The sequence below is a fragment of the Nicotiana tabacum genome, chromosome 23 (assembly GCF_000715075.1).
Source record: "Nicotiana tabacum cultivar K326 chromosome 23, ASM71507v2, whole genome shotgun sequence".
In the NCBI taxonomy this organism is placed as follows: Eukaryota; Viridiplantae; Streptophyta; class Magnoliopsida; order Solanales; family Solanaceae; genus Nicotiana; species Nicotiana tabacum.
Window position 1 is genome coordinate 22,596,071 of NC_134102.1, and position 18,482 is coordinate 22,614,552.

At 36.5% G+C, this 18,482-nt stretch overlaps 1 protein-coding gene and 1 long non-coding RNA gene across 2 annotated transcripts; both read right to left on the reverse strand.

Moving 5' to 3' along the window:
- Nucleotides 1-8,806: 8,806 nt before the first annotated feature.
- Nucleotides 8,807-11,337, reverse strand: LOC107798578 (uncharacterized). The gene is made up of 3 exons (XR_001650930.2): nt 11,132-11,337; nt 10,954-11,024; nt 8,807-9,130 (listed from the first exon to the last, which is right to left on the reverse strand). It is a non-coding gene; the product is annotated as an uncharacterized LOC107798578 (long non-coding RNA).
- A 6,506-nt stretch (nt 11,338-17,843) lies between these two features.
- Nucleotides 17,844-18,323, reverse strand: LOC142177070 (B3 domain-containing protein At5g26805-like). The gene has a single exon (XM_075245531.1). The coding sequence runs from the start codon at nt 18,321-18,323 to the stop codon at nt 17,844-17,846; it is 480 nt and encodes a 159-aa protein (XP_075101632.1).
- Nucleotides 18,324-18,482: the final 159 nt, after the last annotated feature.

The window sequence follows — 18,482 nt, forward strand, 5'->3', positions numbered from 1 at the left end:
GAACTGTATAGTTGAATAATCTTGCCGTTACCCGTATTTTTACCATGTGTTAGGGAAGTTGAGCTGCCAGCCATATTAGAAATCATGCTTAGGCTACGTGTTGGTACTGTTGGAACTTTAAGAGGTCATGTTGCATGTTGAATTATTTGTTTAATTTTCTATTTTATACTCAGTCACAACTATTATTTGCATATTATATCTCAGTCTTTGTTGTCCTTTATTGATATATTATATCATCATTGTTTGGGCTGATTATCATGATTTTTGTGAGCCTGAGAGACTGGAGAGATTGATGACTGAGTGAGGCCGAGGGCCTGATTGTGAGGATATTTATGGGATTGGGCTATTATTGATACTCAGTCACAACTATTAATTTATGAAATTGGGCTGCACGCTGCATCATGTTTATTTGATTCATGCCATGATTGGCTTATTATAGCACTTGGGCTGGAATTGCCCCTCCGGAGTCTGCACATCTACAGTGAGCGTAGGTACCTACTAAGTGCAAGTGCGAGTCCCGAGTGATTAAGAAGACTGGGTGTCACAACCCAAAACTCACTATAGGCCGTGATGGCGTCCAACGTCGCCGTTAGGGAAGCTAACGGGGAACTACCAACTTGATTACACATTTTATTATTTTCGAAATCATGCATTTTATTAGATGAAGAAATCAATTGTTTAAAATCATGGAAACTTAAAAGTGATGAAATTCAACTCAAGAGGAGTGATTTTGAACAAGGACAAAAATCAAGCAAAAAGGCTAAAGTGCGGACTGCAGAATTCTGTCTGCGGCTGCAGAACAAGAAGAAAATTTGTCAGTGCTGCAATGCAAAGTGCGGACCGCACAATAATTGTGCGGCCGCAAAAGTCAAGATTCAGAGAGTTGGGAATTCAAGACAATCAAGATTTGTGGACCGCACTATAATTATGCGGCCGCAGAAATCAAATGTGCGGCTGCACCCAGAATTGTGCGGTCTGCAAAACTCAAGAAGTGCGGCCGTAGTGCAAAATTGTGCTACCGTAGATCCAACTCCTATCAAGAACTGAAGCAAAGTGCGGACCGCACATATAACGGCCGCAGAACCTTCGAAAGGGCAATTTTATTAGAAAATTTCAGCTTTGTATAAATAGACTACTTTCACGAAATTAAGGCAAGTTTTGAATACCAGAAAGCCTGTAGTCGTTTTTCTTTACTCTTTTAGGCAACTTTAGTTTTATCATTGGATTTTCATCTATTTATCTTTCAATATGAGTTTTATCATCTTTTCTTCTTTATTTTCTTCATTACCCACTATGAGTAGCTAAATTTCTAGCTAGGGTTGTGACCCAACCCTAGTGTGGAAACCTAATGGGTGTTTGATTTAGGGCTTGTTTATGGTTGGGTGTGTATTATTTAGCCTAGTTCTTGCTATAATTGTAGAATTAATAGTTGCAAACATGGGTTTAAGCCTATTTGATTTGGTCTCTACTTGAGAAAGAGAGACTTAGTCTAGAAAAACTTGGCTAACAAGAGTTTGGGATGAAATCAAGAGATTGATAGTCCCAATTAAAGGGTTGAACCTAGAGATAGTAAAACCCGACTTGAGCAATTTGTCAATTGTTTAGTTCAATACCTATTTGGACTTGAAAAGGCCAAATTGGGCAAAACCACTCTCTCACCGAGAGGTATTGAGTGGGTATTTGAGTGTTGATTGCTATAATAAACCCCGACCAACGAAACTCGCTCTAAAGCCCACAACCCGTTAGGCAAACACCTAGGTGGAAGACACAACCCTAGACCTTTTACACATTTGATAAACAACAACAAAAATATTCTTCTCTAGTTTCATATTTTTCAATTGTAATCCTTAGTATAATTTTAGAAGTAAAATCAAAACAAAGTTTGTGAAAGTGCAACTTAGATAATTCACGGGCTTAGATCAAATACATACCACTAATCCCATCTATGCTCTATGTGGATTCGATCCCGACTCCTAGTTGAGTATTATTATTACAATCGACCGCTTCACAACCCCAATTTGTGGTGTGACTTGGGCGAGATTAATTTTTGGCGTCGTTGTCGGGGAGTGTAAAAAACGAATTTAGCTATATATTTGGTTTTGTGTATGAATTATCTTCTTTTCCTTCCATGTAACTAATCTTTTTGGTGAAACAATTGTAGGTGAAATAATGGCCCTCAACAACAATGATCCTATCGGAAACATGCCTTTGGGGGATGTAGACGTGGAAGATGACCAAGTTGAAGAGGTTCCACCTGAACCTCAAGCAAATGGACGAGGTCGACCGTCTCAAGACAACATTCCCGTTCCACCCCCACCTCCACCAAGAGCGGCTCCACACCGGGTGTTGCCGAATGAAGGGTAAGCAAGTGTCATAGTCCCGCCCCACATTAGGGCAGGAAACTTTCAAATCACAAATGTTATGCTCACATTGCTCGAGCAATGAGGATTCTTCATCGGGGCTCCAACTCAAAATGCGTAAAAACACTTAAAAGGATTTGTGGACACTTGCTGGGGGAGTAAACAGACAAACGTCTCCGAGGATGCTTTAAAGTTGAGGCTATTTCCCTTTTCACTACGGGGGGAAAGCCTTGGATTGGTTAGAAAAGTTGCCAAATCATTCCATCCATACATTGGATGAATTGGCGGAGAAATTCATTGCCAAGTTCTTTTCTCCCGGGCATATGTCTACTCTTAGAGTCGAGATTCTAGCATTCAAACAAGAACTCAATGAGCCTTTGCATGAGATATGAGAGAGGTACCGAACTATGGTGAAAGAGTGCCCGAACAATGATATGATGGAGGTTATGATTCAACAAACTTTCTATAGGGGGATTAATACTACCAATCAATGCATGGTCAACCAACTTGCCTGTGGAAATTTCATGACAACACTATATGCCGAAGCTTGTGAGATCTTAGATGAAATGGATGATACTTCATCGGCATGACAAAGTAGAGCAAATGTTCCTCAAGGTGATCCAAATATGATTAACCTACATAAAGAATTACATGATCATGGGCAAGCAATTGCCGAGTTGACCACTACAATGAATCAATTAGACAAAGCTCAACTTCAACAAGTTCAAGGTCCTAAGCAAGTAAATACAATGGAGGGTATCAATATGATGGTAAACAAGAGAAGGCAAAAAGGTCGTCAAGTGCAAAACCGTGCGGAACATTATGTGCAAGAAGATAGTGGGTTCGATCACGATGAATCTTACAATGACCAAGAGGAAGAAGTACAATATGTGAACAACTTCCAAGGGCAAAGAAACAACTCTCAAGGCCCGAATCAACAACAATGGCGCCCGAATCAACAACAATGGCGACCTCATAGTAATAAAGGGAATTAGAACAATCAAAACAATCAAGAAAATTGGAATGGTCAAAATAACCAAGGCAATTGGAGTGGAAATAGTCAAGGATATTGGGGAGGCAACAACTAAGGGGGATGGAACAATAACCAAGGAAATCAGGGGTCGGGCTTTCAAAGGCCCCCGATGTATCAACAACCGAGCAACCCGCCTCCTTATCCTTCCCAAGGTCCAAGTCTTCCAACAATGAGATAGGGCGAGTTGAGAATATGTTTAAACAAATGATGGAGAAGAATGTCGACTCTGATGCTCAACTAGCCTCGCACAACACTTCAATTCGCAATTTGGAAGTTCAATTGGGGCAAATCTCGCAAGCTTTGAACACTCGTCCTAAGGGGGCACTACCAAGTGACACGGTGGTGAACCCAAAGGGTGGAAACAACACAGGACATGCCATGGTTGTGACTACAAGGAGTGGAAAAGGTGGGGTTTTAACCACCTCAAGTCAAAGAAAAATTGTGGATGATGAACAAGTGATTCAAGAAGATGAGATTCCAAACAATGTGGTGCAAGCAAATGACAAAGTGAAAATTGATATTGATGAAAATGTGGAGGAGACTCAAGAAGAAGTGAACCCGTCTAGGGAACACATTGTTGACATATCGAAACCGGTAGTGCCAAAGGTTAAGGCACCAATGCCAAGGCCTCCTCCTCCATACCTTCAAAGGCTTGCCAATAAAAATGGTGAGAACCAATGCAAAAAGTTCATTGACATGATGAAGAGCTTATCTATTAATGTGCCATTGGTTGAGGCTTTGGAGCAAATGCACGAATATGCAAAGCTCATGAAGGATTTGGTGACAAAGAAGAGGTCGATAAATTGTGAGACTATAAAGATGACATATCAAGTGAGAGTAATTGGGCACTCAATGGCTCCTAAATTGAAAGATCCCAGTGCTTTCACAATCCCTTGCACCATTGGAAGCGCCGACTTTTCCAAAGCTCTTTGTGATCTAGGGGCGAGTATCAACTTGATGCCCTACTCGGTTTTCAAAACGTTAGGGTTTGGGCAACCAAGACCCACTTCTATAAGGCTACAAATGGCGGATCGTACTATGAAGAGACCATTGGGTATTATTGATGATGTGTTGGTTCGAGTTGATAAGTCCATCCTCCATGCGGACTTTGTGATTCTTGATTGTGAAGTGGACTATGAGGTGCCTATTATTTTGGGTAGACCTTTTCTTGCTATGGGGAAGGCACTTGTTGATGTGGAAGCCGACGAGCTCACCTTCCGGGTGGGTGATGAAAAGGTATTTTTCCATGTGTGCAAATCTATAAGGCAACCAAATAGCAATGAAGTTTGTTCGTTTGTGGATTTAGTGACCGACGTGATTGATGATGATACTAGTGCCATGATGAATGTTGATAATACTTTGGAGGCTGTATTGCTTAATCATGATGATGATGAGAAGGATGGCTATGTGGAATGTGTGAATGCATTGCAAGGAATGGGATCGTACACTTATGAACCCCGCAAATTGTCCTTAGATCTTGAAAACCGGAAGACTCCTCCAACAAAGCCCTCAATCGAGGAACCTCCCACTTTGGAGTTAAAGCCATTGCCTCCACATCGCAGGTATGAATTCCTTGGCACGTGGTCTACTTTACCTGTTATTCTTTCCTCTTGTTTGACTAATGTACAGGTAGACTCTACTTTGGCGGTGCTACAAAAGAGGAAGAAAGCTATCAGATGAACATTGGTGGATATTCGGGGTATAACCTCTGCCTTTTGCATGCACAAGATTATTTTGGAGGAGGATGCCAAACCCTCCGTTGAACATCAAAGAAGACTAAATGAAGCAATGCAAGAGGTGGTGAAGAAGGAGATCATAAAGTGGTTGGATGTCGGGGTTGTTTACCCCATTTTCGATAGCTCGTGGACCTCTCCGGTGCAATGTGTCCCAAAGAAAGGGGGCATGATTGTGGTCACCAATGACAAGAACGAGTTGATTCCTACAAAACGGTGACCGGGTGGAGAGTGTGTATGGACTATCGTAAGCTCAACAAAGTCACAAGGAAAGATCATTTTCCATTTCCATTCCTTGATCAAATACTTGATAGATTGGCCGGTCGTGCTTTCTATTATTTCCTTGATGGATATTCCGGCTACAATTAAATTCTTATTGCCTTGGAGGACCAAGAGAAGACCACTTTCACATATCCCTATGGTACTTTCGCATTCTTACGGATGCCATTTGGGTTATGCAATGCACCGATGACTTTTCAACGGTGTATGATGGCTATCTTCACTGACATGGTGGAGGATTTTCTTGAGGTCTTCATGGATGATTTTTCTGTGGTTGGGAAATCCTTTGATGATTTCTTGAAAAACTTGGATAAGGTCTTGGCAAGATGTGAGGAGACAAACTTGGTGCTCAATTGGGAGAAGTGTCACTTTATGGTCGAGGAAGGCATTGTCCTTGGCCACAAAATTTCAAAGAATGGTATTGAGGTCAACAAGGCAAAAATAGAGGTGATTTCTAATCTCCCACCCCTACATCCGTGAAGGGAGTGAGTAGGTTCTTGGGTCATGCGGGGTTCTATTGCCGCTTCATCAAGAATTTTTCCAAAGTGGTGTACCCCTTGTGTAAGCTTTTAGAGAAGGATGACAAATTCCATTTCAACGAGGATTGCATGAAGGCATTCAATTTTCTCAAGTTCAAATTGACTACTACTCCTATTATCACCGCACTGGATTGGATCTTGCCTTTTGAGCTCATATGTGACGCAAGTGATGTGGCGGTCGGAGCAGTTTTGGGGCAACGTATCAACAAAATCTTCCATCTGGTCTACTATGCTAGTAAGACCATGAACGATGCCCAAGTTCAGTTATACGGTGACCGAAAAAGAGCTCCTTGCTACTGTCTTTTCTATGGAGAAGTTTCGCCCGTACTTGATGGGTACAAAGGTGATTATCCACACCGATCATGCGGTGCTTCGGTACTTAATGAGCAAAAAGGATTCAAAGGCGAGGTTAATGCGGTGGGTGCTTTTATTGCAAGAGTTCGATCTCGAAATCCAAGACCGCAAAGGCAGTGAAAACTAAGTGGCGGATCACTTGTCTCGTTTGGAGGAGGAGGAGAGGCCACATGACGGCCTTGAGATTAATGACTCCTTCCCCGATGAGCAACTTCTAGCCATTTCAATGACCGAGATGCCATGGTTCGCCGACTTAGCAAATTATCTTGTGAGTGGTATTGTACCGAATTAGTTCTCTTCAAACCAAAGGAAAAAGCTCAAACGGGATTGCCTTGATTATTATTAGGATAAACCGTATCTCTTCCGGATTTGTACCGATGTTGTGATTTGATGAGGTGTGCCGGAGGAAGAATAAGTGGAAATTCTTGAGGCTTGCCACTCTTCACCATATGGTGGTCACCATGGTGGAGCGAGAATGACGACAAAAGTGTTGAGTTGTGGATTCTATTGGCCTACCCCCTATAAGGACATTAGTGATCTAGTCAAGCATTGTGATGAATGTCAAAGGGCCGGTGGGATTTCTAAGAAAAACGAGATTCCACTCACCACCATCTTGGAAATTGACATTTTTGATGTGTGGGGCATTGATTTCATGGGACCGTTCGTAAGATCTTGTGGGAACACATACATTTTGGTAGCTGTGGAGTATATGTCAAAGTGGGTTGAGGCCGTTGCTCTACCCAACAATGAAGCTCGAAGTGTGGTGGCATTTTTGAAAAAGAATATCTTTACAAGATTTGGTCCAATCACACCAACAAGTCCAATACATGACACAAACCCGCTCAAGGCCTCAAATCACACCAAACAATATCAAAACTATGAATCGACGATCGAAATCTTTGTTTAAACTTTTAAACTTCGACGAACGTGTCCGAATCATACTTAAACATTCTAGAATGATGCCAAACTTTACGCACAAGTCATAAATCACGATACGAACTTATTCCAAGGCTCGAAATCCCAAACGGACATCGATAACACTAAAGTACACCTCAAAACCAAACTTAGAAAATTCTAAAACTTTCAAAATGTCAACTTTCCATAATAAGCATCGAAATGCTCTCGGGCGACCCGATACTCAACCCGAATAGACGCCCAAGTCCGAAATCATCATATGAAGCTATTGGAACCTTCAAATTCTGATTCCGATGTCATTTATTCAAAAGTCAAACCTTAGTCAACTCTTCCAACTTAAAGCTTTCGAATTTAGAATTTTCCATCCGAATCAATTTCGAACTTCCCGATATTTAATTTCGACCACACGTATAAGTCATAATACCTAAAATAAAGCTACTCAAGGACTCAAACCTCTGAACGACGCGCTAGAGCTTAAAACGATCAGTCGAATCGTTACACTGGGTGACTGTAAGGATGGAGTGAATGGGAGGACTGGGTGATTGATACTCTAAGAGTATGCATATGATTTCATCACTGTCTATACTTCAGTTGGCATACATAAATGACATGTAGATATCAAGATGTACCATATCTTGTTTCAATTGAACTTGACATAATTTACGTGTTTGGGCTTTAACTTTTTAACTTAGAAGTATGCATACATTATTTATGTACTGTAATTTTGTAATTGAACTGTAACTGTGAAGTCCGTCACTTCTTTCAGCCCAATAGTTAGACTTATTACTTATTGAGTTGGTTGTACTCACGCTACACCCTGTACTTCGTGTGCAGATCCAACCCTGCACTGAGTTGGTTCTCAGAGTTTACTGTCGTTCGGATATATTCACTACAATAAATCTATCTTTTAGTAGCGACCAAAGTCTCCACAAAATCATTGATTGTAGCCACTAAATGTTTACAGTAGCGACTATGGAACTGCTGCAAGTACTTCCATTACTGAATGTTACTAGTGGAGACAACATGAGGTCGCCACAGAATGTATACATGTTGTGACGACATTGTCGCTACAAAAACTAAATGTACTCGCCATAAGAAAGAGTTCCACCAGACTGATTTTATTGAAGTCGCTACTGAAGAGTAACATTTAATGGCGACTTAGTCGCCACAAAAATAATTAATCATCAGTGGCAACTCTAAATAGCGCTACTGTAGAGTGATGTTTAGTAGCGACTTAGTTGCCACAAAAATGATTAGCCATCCGTGGCAACTCTGATACCGCTATTGAAGAGTCACATTTAGTGGCTACTTAGTTGCCACAAAAATGATTTTCCATTAGTGGCAACTCTAATAGCGCTACTGTAGATTGACATTTAGTAGCGACTTAGTTGCCACAAAAATAATTTGCCATCAGTGGCAACTCTAATAACGCTATTGAATAGTAATTTTTTGTGGCAACTGAAACTCGCCATTAATATTACTCTAGTAGCAACTGAATACTAGAGTTTACATTAATATATAAGTTTAAGATCATCCAATAGTATTTAATAAACACCAAAATAATTTCTTAAACCAAATACTAAACATTTCCATTACTAAAAGTTCAGTTACATATATACTATGCAATACTTCATTATCATTGTACGCACATACATATAACCAAAATGCAAAATATTGAGTGCCTTAGCTTCAAGCTCCTCCGCATATACACTACGTGATACATTATTATCATTGTACGCATATACATATAACCAAAAAGTAAAATATTGAGTGCCTTAGCTTCAAGTTCCTCCGCATATATACTAGGTAATACTTCATTGTCATTGTACGCATTTACATATAACTAAAAAGAAAAATATTGAGTGCCTTAGCTTTAAGCTCCTCCTTCATTGTCACCACTATTTAAGAACCTTGTCCCTATTATTAAAGAAACAAATACAAGATCATATTGTTAGAGCTTGAAGATAACATCAAAGATACAGATAAGAACATTAGGCCGAAGAAGCGACTTAAGCTCGAGAGTCATAATAAACAGAAAATCCATGCGCAAAGCATTGATAATTTATTTCTAAGACAATAACCAAGCTTCATTTTACTTCAAAGCATTGATAAATCAGTATGATACCAAGACAGAGAGATTCCATAGAAATGCCACCAATCCAATAACTAAACATTTGCACAAGGGTACTACATCGAACAGAAAAAGCTATATGCAACTACTTTGGTGTAGAAAGTAAATTTATCTACAACTATCCAACTGTAGGAATATTTGGATCCAAACTACTTTGGTGTAGAAAGTAAATTTATCTTTTATTAGATGATTAATCTCTGAAATCTACTTATCAAGCAAAACAAATATAAACACAAAAACAAAGCATTTCACATGTAAAAACAATTTGAGAAAAGGATTTTGTAGCTTGCCATTATCTTAAGAGTATCTGTTCAGTCACAATTACTGCAAGCAGAGAAGACATTCCCATGTTAAACCATTCCAAGTTTAAAATAATAATTTAAAGGACCAGTGATTGTATAAGTGTTATAACCTTCAAAATATTCCTATTTTGTTCAAAAGTGAATGTGTACTAGTGTCCTTTCACCAGTCCTATTTGTTGTTCCTTTTTAAAACAACAGAAATATTTCCATTGAGTTTTGGGTCAGTTCTTGCTGATGACTCATTATCAGGAACTTAAAAGAAAAGGAAGGACACCATGTGAATAAAAGTCGGATATTCTATCCAAGTGCCTTGTTATCACAAAATAAAAGAGTAAGAAAAAAAAAGGTACTGCAACACACTATACATCAAACAGCTTCCTTAATCTATAAGTTCACACTTTTTAGACAATTATCAAATTTCGTTTTCATCTTTTTCTTTTGAGAATGATGAATTGTATCTTCTTAAACAAATACATGTGGAAGATTTGGCACAGACTGAAAGCAAAGGCTACTGATAAGTAGTTCATTAGTACAGTAAGTAGTGCCACAGTTAAAAAGGAGGGGAGATCCCAAAATAGATATGAAGAAAGTTCTGTCATTTTTAAGATGATCAAATTTCCTCCAAATGAAATTAAAATATTACAGCTCCATTATAGACTTTAGCAGTCGTAGAAGCTAGAATTCAAGAAGCTTCACTTCATTAGTGAAACGGGGGCAGAGGATTACTGTTTGTCACTCAACCGATGAGGTGTACCTTAGAATTTTTCAGCAATGTGTTGGCAATTTTGTAGGCATAATATAATTAGAGCTGAGCAATTATCATCTGTGTCGCCATCCTAGATAATTTTTAAGTCTGCGAAAAGGCCAATCATTGTATGCTTGTTCATTCTTTCATCAAGTTATAAATTTGTCCGAATTCGGGTTGCTCTAACCATCTACGTGAGCCTCAGAGCTTTTGCAGGCTTCTGGAGGTATGGTTAATTGCTAATGTACTCCAAATAACGTTCAGTAAAAAAATATAGCAAATCGAAAGCTACAACCTTAACAAGCACAGTTAAAAAAGACTAGAAAAATAAACCAACCAACCAAATAAACAAAAAGGAAAAAAACAATATCGCGCAAAAAACAAAGAATCGCGTAAAAAATAAAAGAATCAGTTGAAAACTGCTATTTAGAATTTTGTCGAGAAATATCAGAAAAAATAACAGACCCATACCACACACACATCTCATTTCAGCATTTTGAGAGGAATACCAAACATGCAATCACCAAAAAGTTCAGAATTTCCAAAAAAAAAAAAAAATTACCCAGCGAAGAGATTGTCAACACCGAGAAGGGCTTTACACGATGATATTGTTGGAAAAATTACTTTCTACTCCTGTAGATTTTAAATGGGTTAAAAAAATTAGAGGTAAATATGATGAAATAGTCACTCTTGCTAACTGCATTTAACACCCAAAAGAATTTGGGGTTTGAACACATTACCCGATTTGAGTACAATCTTAAAATACAAATGGTGTTAGGGCTTTTGGGTTTCATAAATTAGATTCACATCTTGTGATTAAACAAAAGTGAAAGATTTAATTTGAGAATTTGAAAGAAGAATTTGGGTTTCATAAATTAGGTTTCAACCTGGCTTTTGCAGAGAGAAAACGAGAAGAGGAAAGAAGAAAGGGACCGTCGTTCGGCCTTCTTTTATTAAATGAGAAGATTTAACTTAGGTATTTAGTTTTTTATTGTTAAATGTCAGATATTTACACTATTAGAGGCGACCCTGTCGCCCTAAAATACCTTTAGCGGCGACTCTCTATTAGTCGCTACTAAATATTTGAAGCCAAAATTTTGGTCATAGCGGGAACACATAATTCAGGATTTAGTGGCACATATTAGAGGCGACCTGCAAAAGTTGCCGCTAAAGATTTTTATTTTGTAGCCACTTATCAGGTCGCCAATATTAATATACCATTTGTAGCAATAAATAAAGTCGCTACTAAATATCGCCACTAAAAGACAGATTTCTTGTAGTGATTCGAGATAGCTGCCCTAGCGTCTGCAGACCTTGACTCTCATCCCCTATCTCTCAGTCTTATTTATTCAGTTTCAGTTTTTTTAGACAGTATTTCATACTTGTGTTGTATAGATACTCATGTACTCAGTGACACCCTGATTTTGGGAACTTCTGTATTGAGTTGCGACAGTTTTATCAGTTTTATGAGATTTTTATTTATTTAAACCTGTTTTAGCATATCTTAAATTTGAAGATGTTGGAATTGTCCGAGTGATCAGCTTTCCTAATACCATGATAGGCGCCATCACGACAGGTTGAGTTTTGGGTCATGACAGTTGCCCATGAAGTTATTGAGGAGCAACACTTGTCTTGAAGTTCTGCCCATGGGGCAAGTAGAAAAAGAATTCAAGACCATCCATTTTGAAGGCTATTTGTGTATTTTACCTGAAAAGAAAGGTTTGGATTTATGCAAATATATCCTTTTTAGGTTATTGTTTAAATTTTGCCTCTCTTTTAAAAAGTTGTGTAAATATAAGATTATCGTGTTTGAGCAATGTGAGACTTGAGTCTAGTGTTTGCTAATACGATTTTTAGTTTGCTCACAAAATATTAAATTGTGATTTGATGTTTGTAATAATTTATATAAAAAATTGATTTTGATTTAACCATTTCTCATAAAAAAATTTATTTGCCAAAAATATCTTTAGACTGCAGTCTAAAAGGTCACTAGCACAATATATTGCAAAAATATTTGTAGCAATGATACAATAAGCTTATGAATGTTATGAAAATATTATATTGTGGATGTCCATTTATTACACCGCTATAGATAATCTTTCTAAAGAATATTATCCGTTAGTACTCTATTGAAGTTTATCTACAAATAGCTGATGCAGGTAGGTTGCAAGCAACTCAATGAAATGATTTGCAACAGCTTCTTATTAAACAAGTAGGTTGCGGGCAGCTAATGCAGACTGCTTCCTAAAAAGACTTGCAGTTGCTTCCTGAAAAACCTCGCAGCTGCTTTCTTTCTTCTATAAATAGAGGAGTTTTCAGTTCATTATGTACATCAGTTTGAAGTTGAATAATATATCAATCTCTATCTATACTTGTCTTCAGTTTATTTACTTTACAGTTTTTATTTTATAACACGTTATCAGTACGAGACTCTGTCATTTTGAGCACTTACTTCGAATTTACTTTCTATTTTAGTGTTCATCTCCGATGTAAGGCGATGCTCTTACGTCCGTGGTTAGATCTTCTTCATTCCGAGCATCATAAGGCAGATTACATCCTTAAGGTGGTGAATAGTAGAGCTTTAAAATTAAGTTTAAGTTCTGACCAGCTGAGGTGTTGAGATGCTGGCAGTAACGTCCTTCCCAGTTAAAGATATGTTAGCTTTGCATGACATGGTTATCTTGTGTGGTATTATGCTCATAACCGTTTAATTCCAATTATATTTTTCTTGGCTTTATTGTTTGAAAGTGTTCCAACTAAAGTCACTCTCTTGGTTACGATGATTTCATGAGCAACATCGTCTATCATGTCTAAAACTCAACCACCACTTTAAAAGCATTTCATGCTTATCAGGTAAGGTTTTTACCTTAAATTGAAGTCCTATAACTTGATTCTAAAGGAAATCAAAGACAATAAGTTTACTTGCAACTCTGGTAGAGTTTGAAAGTAAAATACGATCACTATAAAAGGGTAGATCTCATATATTTTATTGTAACTAAATTTATTAACCATCATAAGTGGTATATACCTAGGACCACCAGAATTAGTAATTTAGGCTTGCTATGGTTACAATGAAGATAAGTTAGAGAAAATTCTCTATATTATATGCATACCTCAATTTGCTCCCGAAGTAGAAAATATCTTAAAAGAGGTTCGAAGCTTGTAAATATGAACACACACACTTAAGTGTGATGATATCACAATTCACCTCCAGAAGAGGTAATACGATTGAGAGAATATATTCTCAATATTTCATATTTCAAATTTCTCCTGAAGTAGTAAATAATTAAAATTTCCTCCTGAAGAAGAAAAATATTATGTAGTGGTAAAAATATTAAAATTCTTAATTTTTGTCATTTATAAATTTAGAATTGTCTTTATATTGTTCATTTGATTATGATTTTCTCTCATGACACCAGAAGTGTCTGAGCAATATCTGGTAGTACAAAATTTATCAAAAGCTCATAGAATAGCTAATTGTTTGTCTAGAAGACACATTACACAAGTAATGTCTGAATAATATTTGATTGTGGACAATAAATTGAAGGCTCCTAAAGAGCTTATTTGTCATTATTGTGGTCAAAACATATGTTATGATAAACCCAAAGTTTACTAATACAAATAACTATCATACTGAGATTACAAATGATTGAAAGATTGAAAATCTTCTTGTTTCAACAATCATAAGGGGTAAATATGTATGTGAGAAGCTACCCGCCTTATTCTTCAATTTGTACTACATCACATGTCACAGTAAATCAGAAGTTTTTACTGAGGCAAAAGTAGCTACAGTAAATCAGAAATTTACCGATACAAAGGTAGCCACAGTAAATCAGAAGTTTACTGATATAAAAGTTTATTCCATAGTAAACCAGAAGTTTACTAAAAGATAACACATGCCATTATAAACTAGAAGTTTTTATTTGCCATCTGGTTTAAATATGATGAGCTAATTGAGAATTCTAATAAGCATATATTGAAGAACTAGAAGATTCTTCAAGAATTCTCTTGTGTTGCTTGAGCTCATAATAAATTGATTATACCAGCTAAAGTTGGGACTAAGACCCCTGATTCTGAAATATGTAAAAGGTGAATATGGGTCCATTCACCTATCATGTGAACCACTTATAAATGCATATATGAGATGGTTACATGGGTGATTATTGTCAACCTGTAGTTTGGCATTTGAAATTGCTTTTCTCAAATAAGAGCATAATTTTCAGATTATGAAATCAAGTCAGTTCATCTTGATAATGCTGGTTTATATCCAAGCCGGTTTAGCATTGAATACCTCATATTAATGGCTAAACTATTGCTTATGAGATGAAAGCTTTATGTGTTGGTCTAAGATTTTCTAAATTACATACATCATCACTTGTATGCATCAGACCAATAATATATGATAAGTCCTCCCCTCACAATTGGTTTAGCATCGGAAACCAAATATTTTTACTATCTAGTAACTTTTGATGTGTTGTATATGATTAATTTCTCTACCATAATGCACAAAGATAGGTTTCCCAAAGAAGATTGGGGATATATGTTAGTTTTTCTAACATTTGGGGGATGAAATAAGCAGCTAGAGAATATGCTATATGAATTGAATTATTATTAATATGATCCTCATTCAGAAGATAATTCAAGTCAAATGCAGAAGCATTTGCTGATCCAAAATTAAATATCATATTTCAGCTGTAAATGCTCCTATTAAAATTAAAGTCCCTAAAGGATAAACTTTACTGCAAGCATGAAGCGTAGTAAACCGGTCGGTTCCATAGGTAACAATCTTAGAAAAATCATAGGAGCAAATGATCATAATGAGGAGCAAATGAGCTCTAGAAGAGCCCACGGCATAACATTTGATGAAACTCCAGAAGAAGTTCAGGTACCCAAAAATAAAGAACATGATGCGATCTCAACAAGTTATGTCGCTTAGGAATTGATACAAAATAATCGTTAATGATATATTTGATACAATATAGTGCACAATATTGTAAAAGATTGTAAGTTTAGGTACCTGGAAATAAAGAAAGTGATGAGAAATGTACTCGATCATATATGACTCATTTGATCAAATTTATATGAAGATCCCTGAAGGATTTAAAATGCTTGAAGCATATAATTCAAATTATTGAGAAATGTACTCGATTAAACCATAAAAAATTATGTGTACGATTTAAAGAAATCCGGGCGCATCTGGTTTGATCGCCTCAGTGAATATTTACTGAAAGAAGGTTACATAAAAGATGTTATCTGTCCATGTATTTTTATAAAAAAAAATATCTTCAGAATTTGTTATATTTGTTGTTTATGTTGATGACATAAATCTTGTTGGAACTCCAGAAGAGCTCAAAAAGACAATTGAATATCTTAAGAAAGAATTTGAGATGAAAGATCTTAGAAAGATAAAACTTTGTCCTGGTTTGCAAAATGAATATTTTGCAGACGAAATCTTTAGCTATCAACCAACCTATACAGAAAGGGTCTTAAAACGCTTTTACGTGGACAAAGTGCACCCATTGAGTACACCAATGGCTGTTCGCTTACTTGTAGTGAATAAGAATCCGTCCCGACCTCCAAAAGAGGATGAGGAACTCCTTGGTCCTGAAATGCCATATCTCTGTGTAGTTGGTACACTTAATGTATCTTGCTAATGCCACAAGTCCTGACATAGTATTTTCTGTTAATTTACTAGAAATATATAGCTTTTCTCATACACAGAGACATTGGAATGAGATTAAGCATATATTGTGATATTTAAAGGGAACTCTTGATATTAGTTTGTTTTATGCTAACAAAGGTAGTGCAGATCTTGTTGGTTATGCAGATGCAGGTTATTTATTTGATCCCCATAAAGCTCGATCTCAAACCGGATACGTGTTCACATATGGAGATACTGTACATATAATGGCACTCCAAAAGCAATCTATTGTTGATACTTCTTCAATTAATGCTGAGATAATAACTATTCATGGAGTAAGTAGGGAATGCGTATGATTGAGATCAGTGATTCATTTTATTCGAGAAAAATGTGGTCTGGAATGTGATAGAAGACCCACAATTTTATATGAAGACAATATTGCATGCATAGCCCAATTGAAAGGAGGATTTATAAAAGCACATGATCTTTAGAAAAACGGTGACATTAGTGTGCAACAAATCCGTTCAAGTAAAAATCAGGCAGATTTGTTCACCGAGTCTTTGCCAACTGCAACCTTCAAGAAGATGATATACAAGATTGAAATGCGAGATTTGAATATTTTAAATAAGGTTTTTCATCAAGGGGAGTGAAATACGCGCTGTATTCTTTTTCCCTTACTAAGGTTTTTTTCCATAAGGTTTTTCTTGTAAGGTTTTTAATAAGGCAGCTAGAAATGCGTATTACTAAATATGTGTACTCTTTTTCCTTCACTAGAATTTTTTCCACTAGATTTTTCCTAGTAAGGTTTTAATGAGGCACATTATCTTTTAATAAGCATCCAAGGGGAAGTGTTATAAAAATATTATATTGTGGATGTTCATTTATTACACCGCTATAGATAATCTTCTTAAAGAAGATTATCCGTTTAGTACTCTATTGAAGTTTATCTACAAGCAGCTGATGCAGGCAAGTTGCAAGTAACTCAATGAAATGATTTGCAGCAGTTTCTTATTAAACAGACAGGTTGCGAGCAGCTCATGCAAACAACTTACAAGTAGCTCAAGAAAAGGCTCGCAACTGCTTCCTAAAAAGACTTGCAGCTGCTTCCTGAAAAGTCTCGCAACTGCTTCCTTTCTTCTATAAATAGAGAAGTTTTCAGTTAATTATGTACATCAGTTTGAAATTGAATAATATATCAATTTCTCTCCATATATGTCTTCAGTTTATTTACTTTACAGTTTTTATTTTATAACATTGAAGAGGTTCTTTGTACTTTTTTCAATTCAAAATTATGAATATATTACAATGTGAGATAAGTTGTCTTAGCAAGTTGTCTTTTTTCTTTTTGTATTGGAAAGAAAGCAGATAATATAATACTTTCTCGGTCACAATTTATGTGAACATTTTTGCGTTTCGAAATTTAAATTATGTGAACTTTGATCAACTTTTTAAAATATATATTATCATATTGACACGAAAAGAATTGCAACTTATAGTACTTTTCATATAATTTTTGAATATTTAAATTTTATTTAAAATATTGAGTGATAGATCTAATCCAATTTAGCTTTGAAGATTTAGTAAATTAATTCTCGAAAATCCACTTGCAGCAAAGTATAGGAACAGAAATTAAGTAAATTAAAAATAAGATCCAAACCAAAATACTGACAAGAAGTTAATAGTTTCATTATCACTATATCATCACTACTCTTTTATTTAATAAGAGTATCTTTCAATCTCCATATAGTTTGAAAACTAATAAGAAGAAAAAAAAATCTACAATTAATCATTATGATCTAGTTCCTGAATCATCAAAATATTTCCTTAAACACGAACGTAGAAGACCTAGGATCCCAATATAATCCAATCTCATCATCAACACTTAATCCTCGATCTTTATACAAATCCAAGCACACAAGTGCATAATCATCATTAGGCAACATCTCAAAATAATTATCATACTTCTTAGGGTTATTCTCTTCTGTAACATCCCATAAACTAACATTAACCTTGTGCCCTGACACTACAAGGTTAGCCATATCCAACGTCCAATATCGAAAAATATACTCGAAAACGTCAATAAAAGGCAGCACTAGCTTTCCGACGACCGCCTCGTCGTACGTGACGGTTTTCTTGATTTGCCATGGATTTTTTAAATCAAGAACTGGAGGAGGGTATATGTCTCTTATTTCTATTAGCTGACGAGTTACTACCCACGGCGTGTTGCTAGCTTTGCATGCTTCTTCTTCTGCTTTTGATGGGATGAAATTGTAAAAGAATGTCTTCTTCATTATAATATGGAAGTATTTGATGAATTGATTGAATTCACATACAAAGAAATTGTGGTACAACGTTGAGAGCAAAGGTGTTTAGGATTTTATAGGGATGATTTTGTATTGATTTTGGAAATTTAAGGTACTAGGGAATGTTTTCCTAGTAAAATTGGGTTT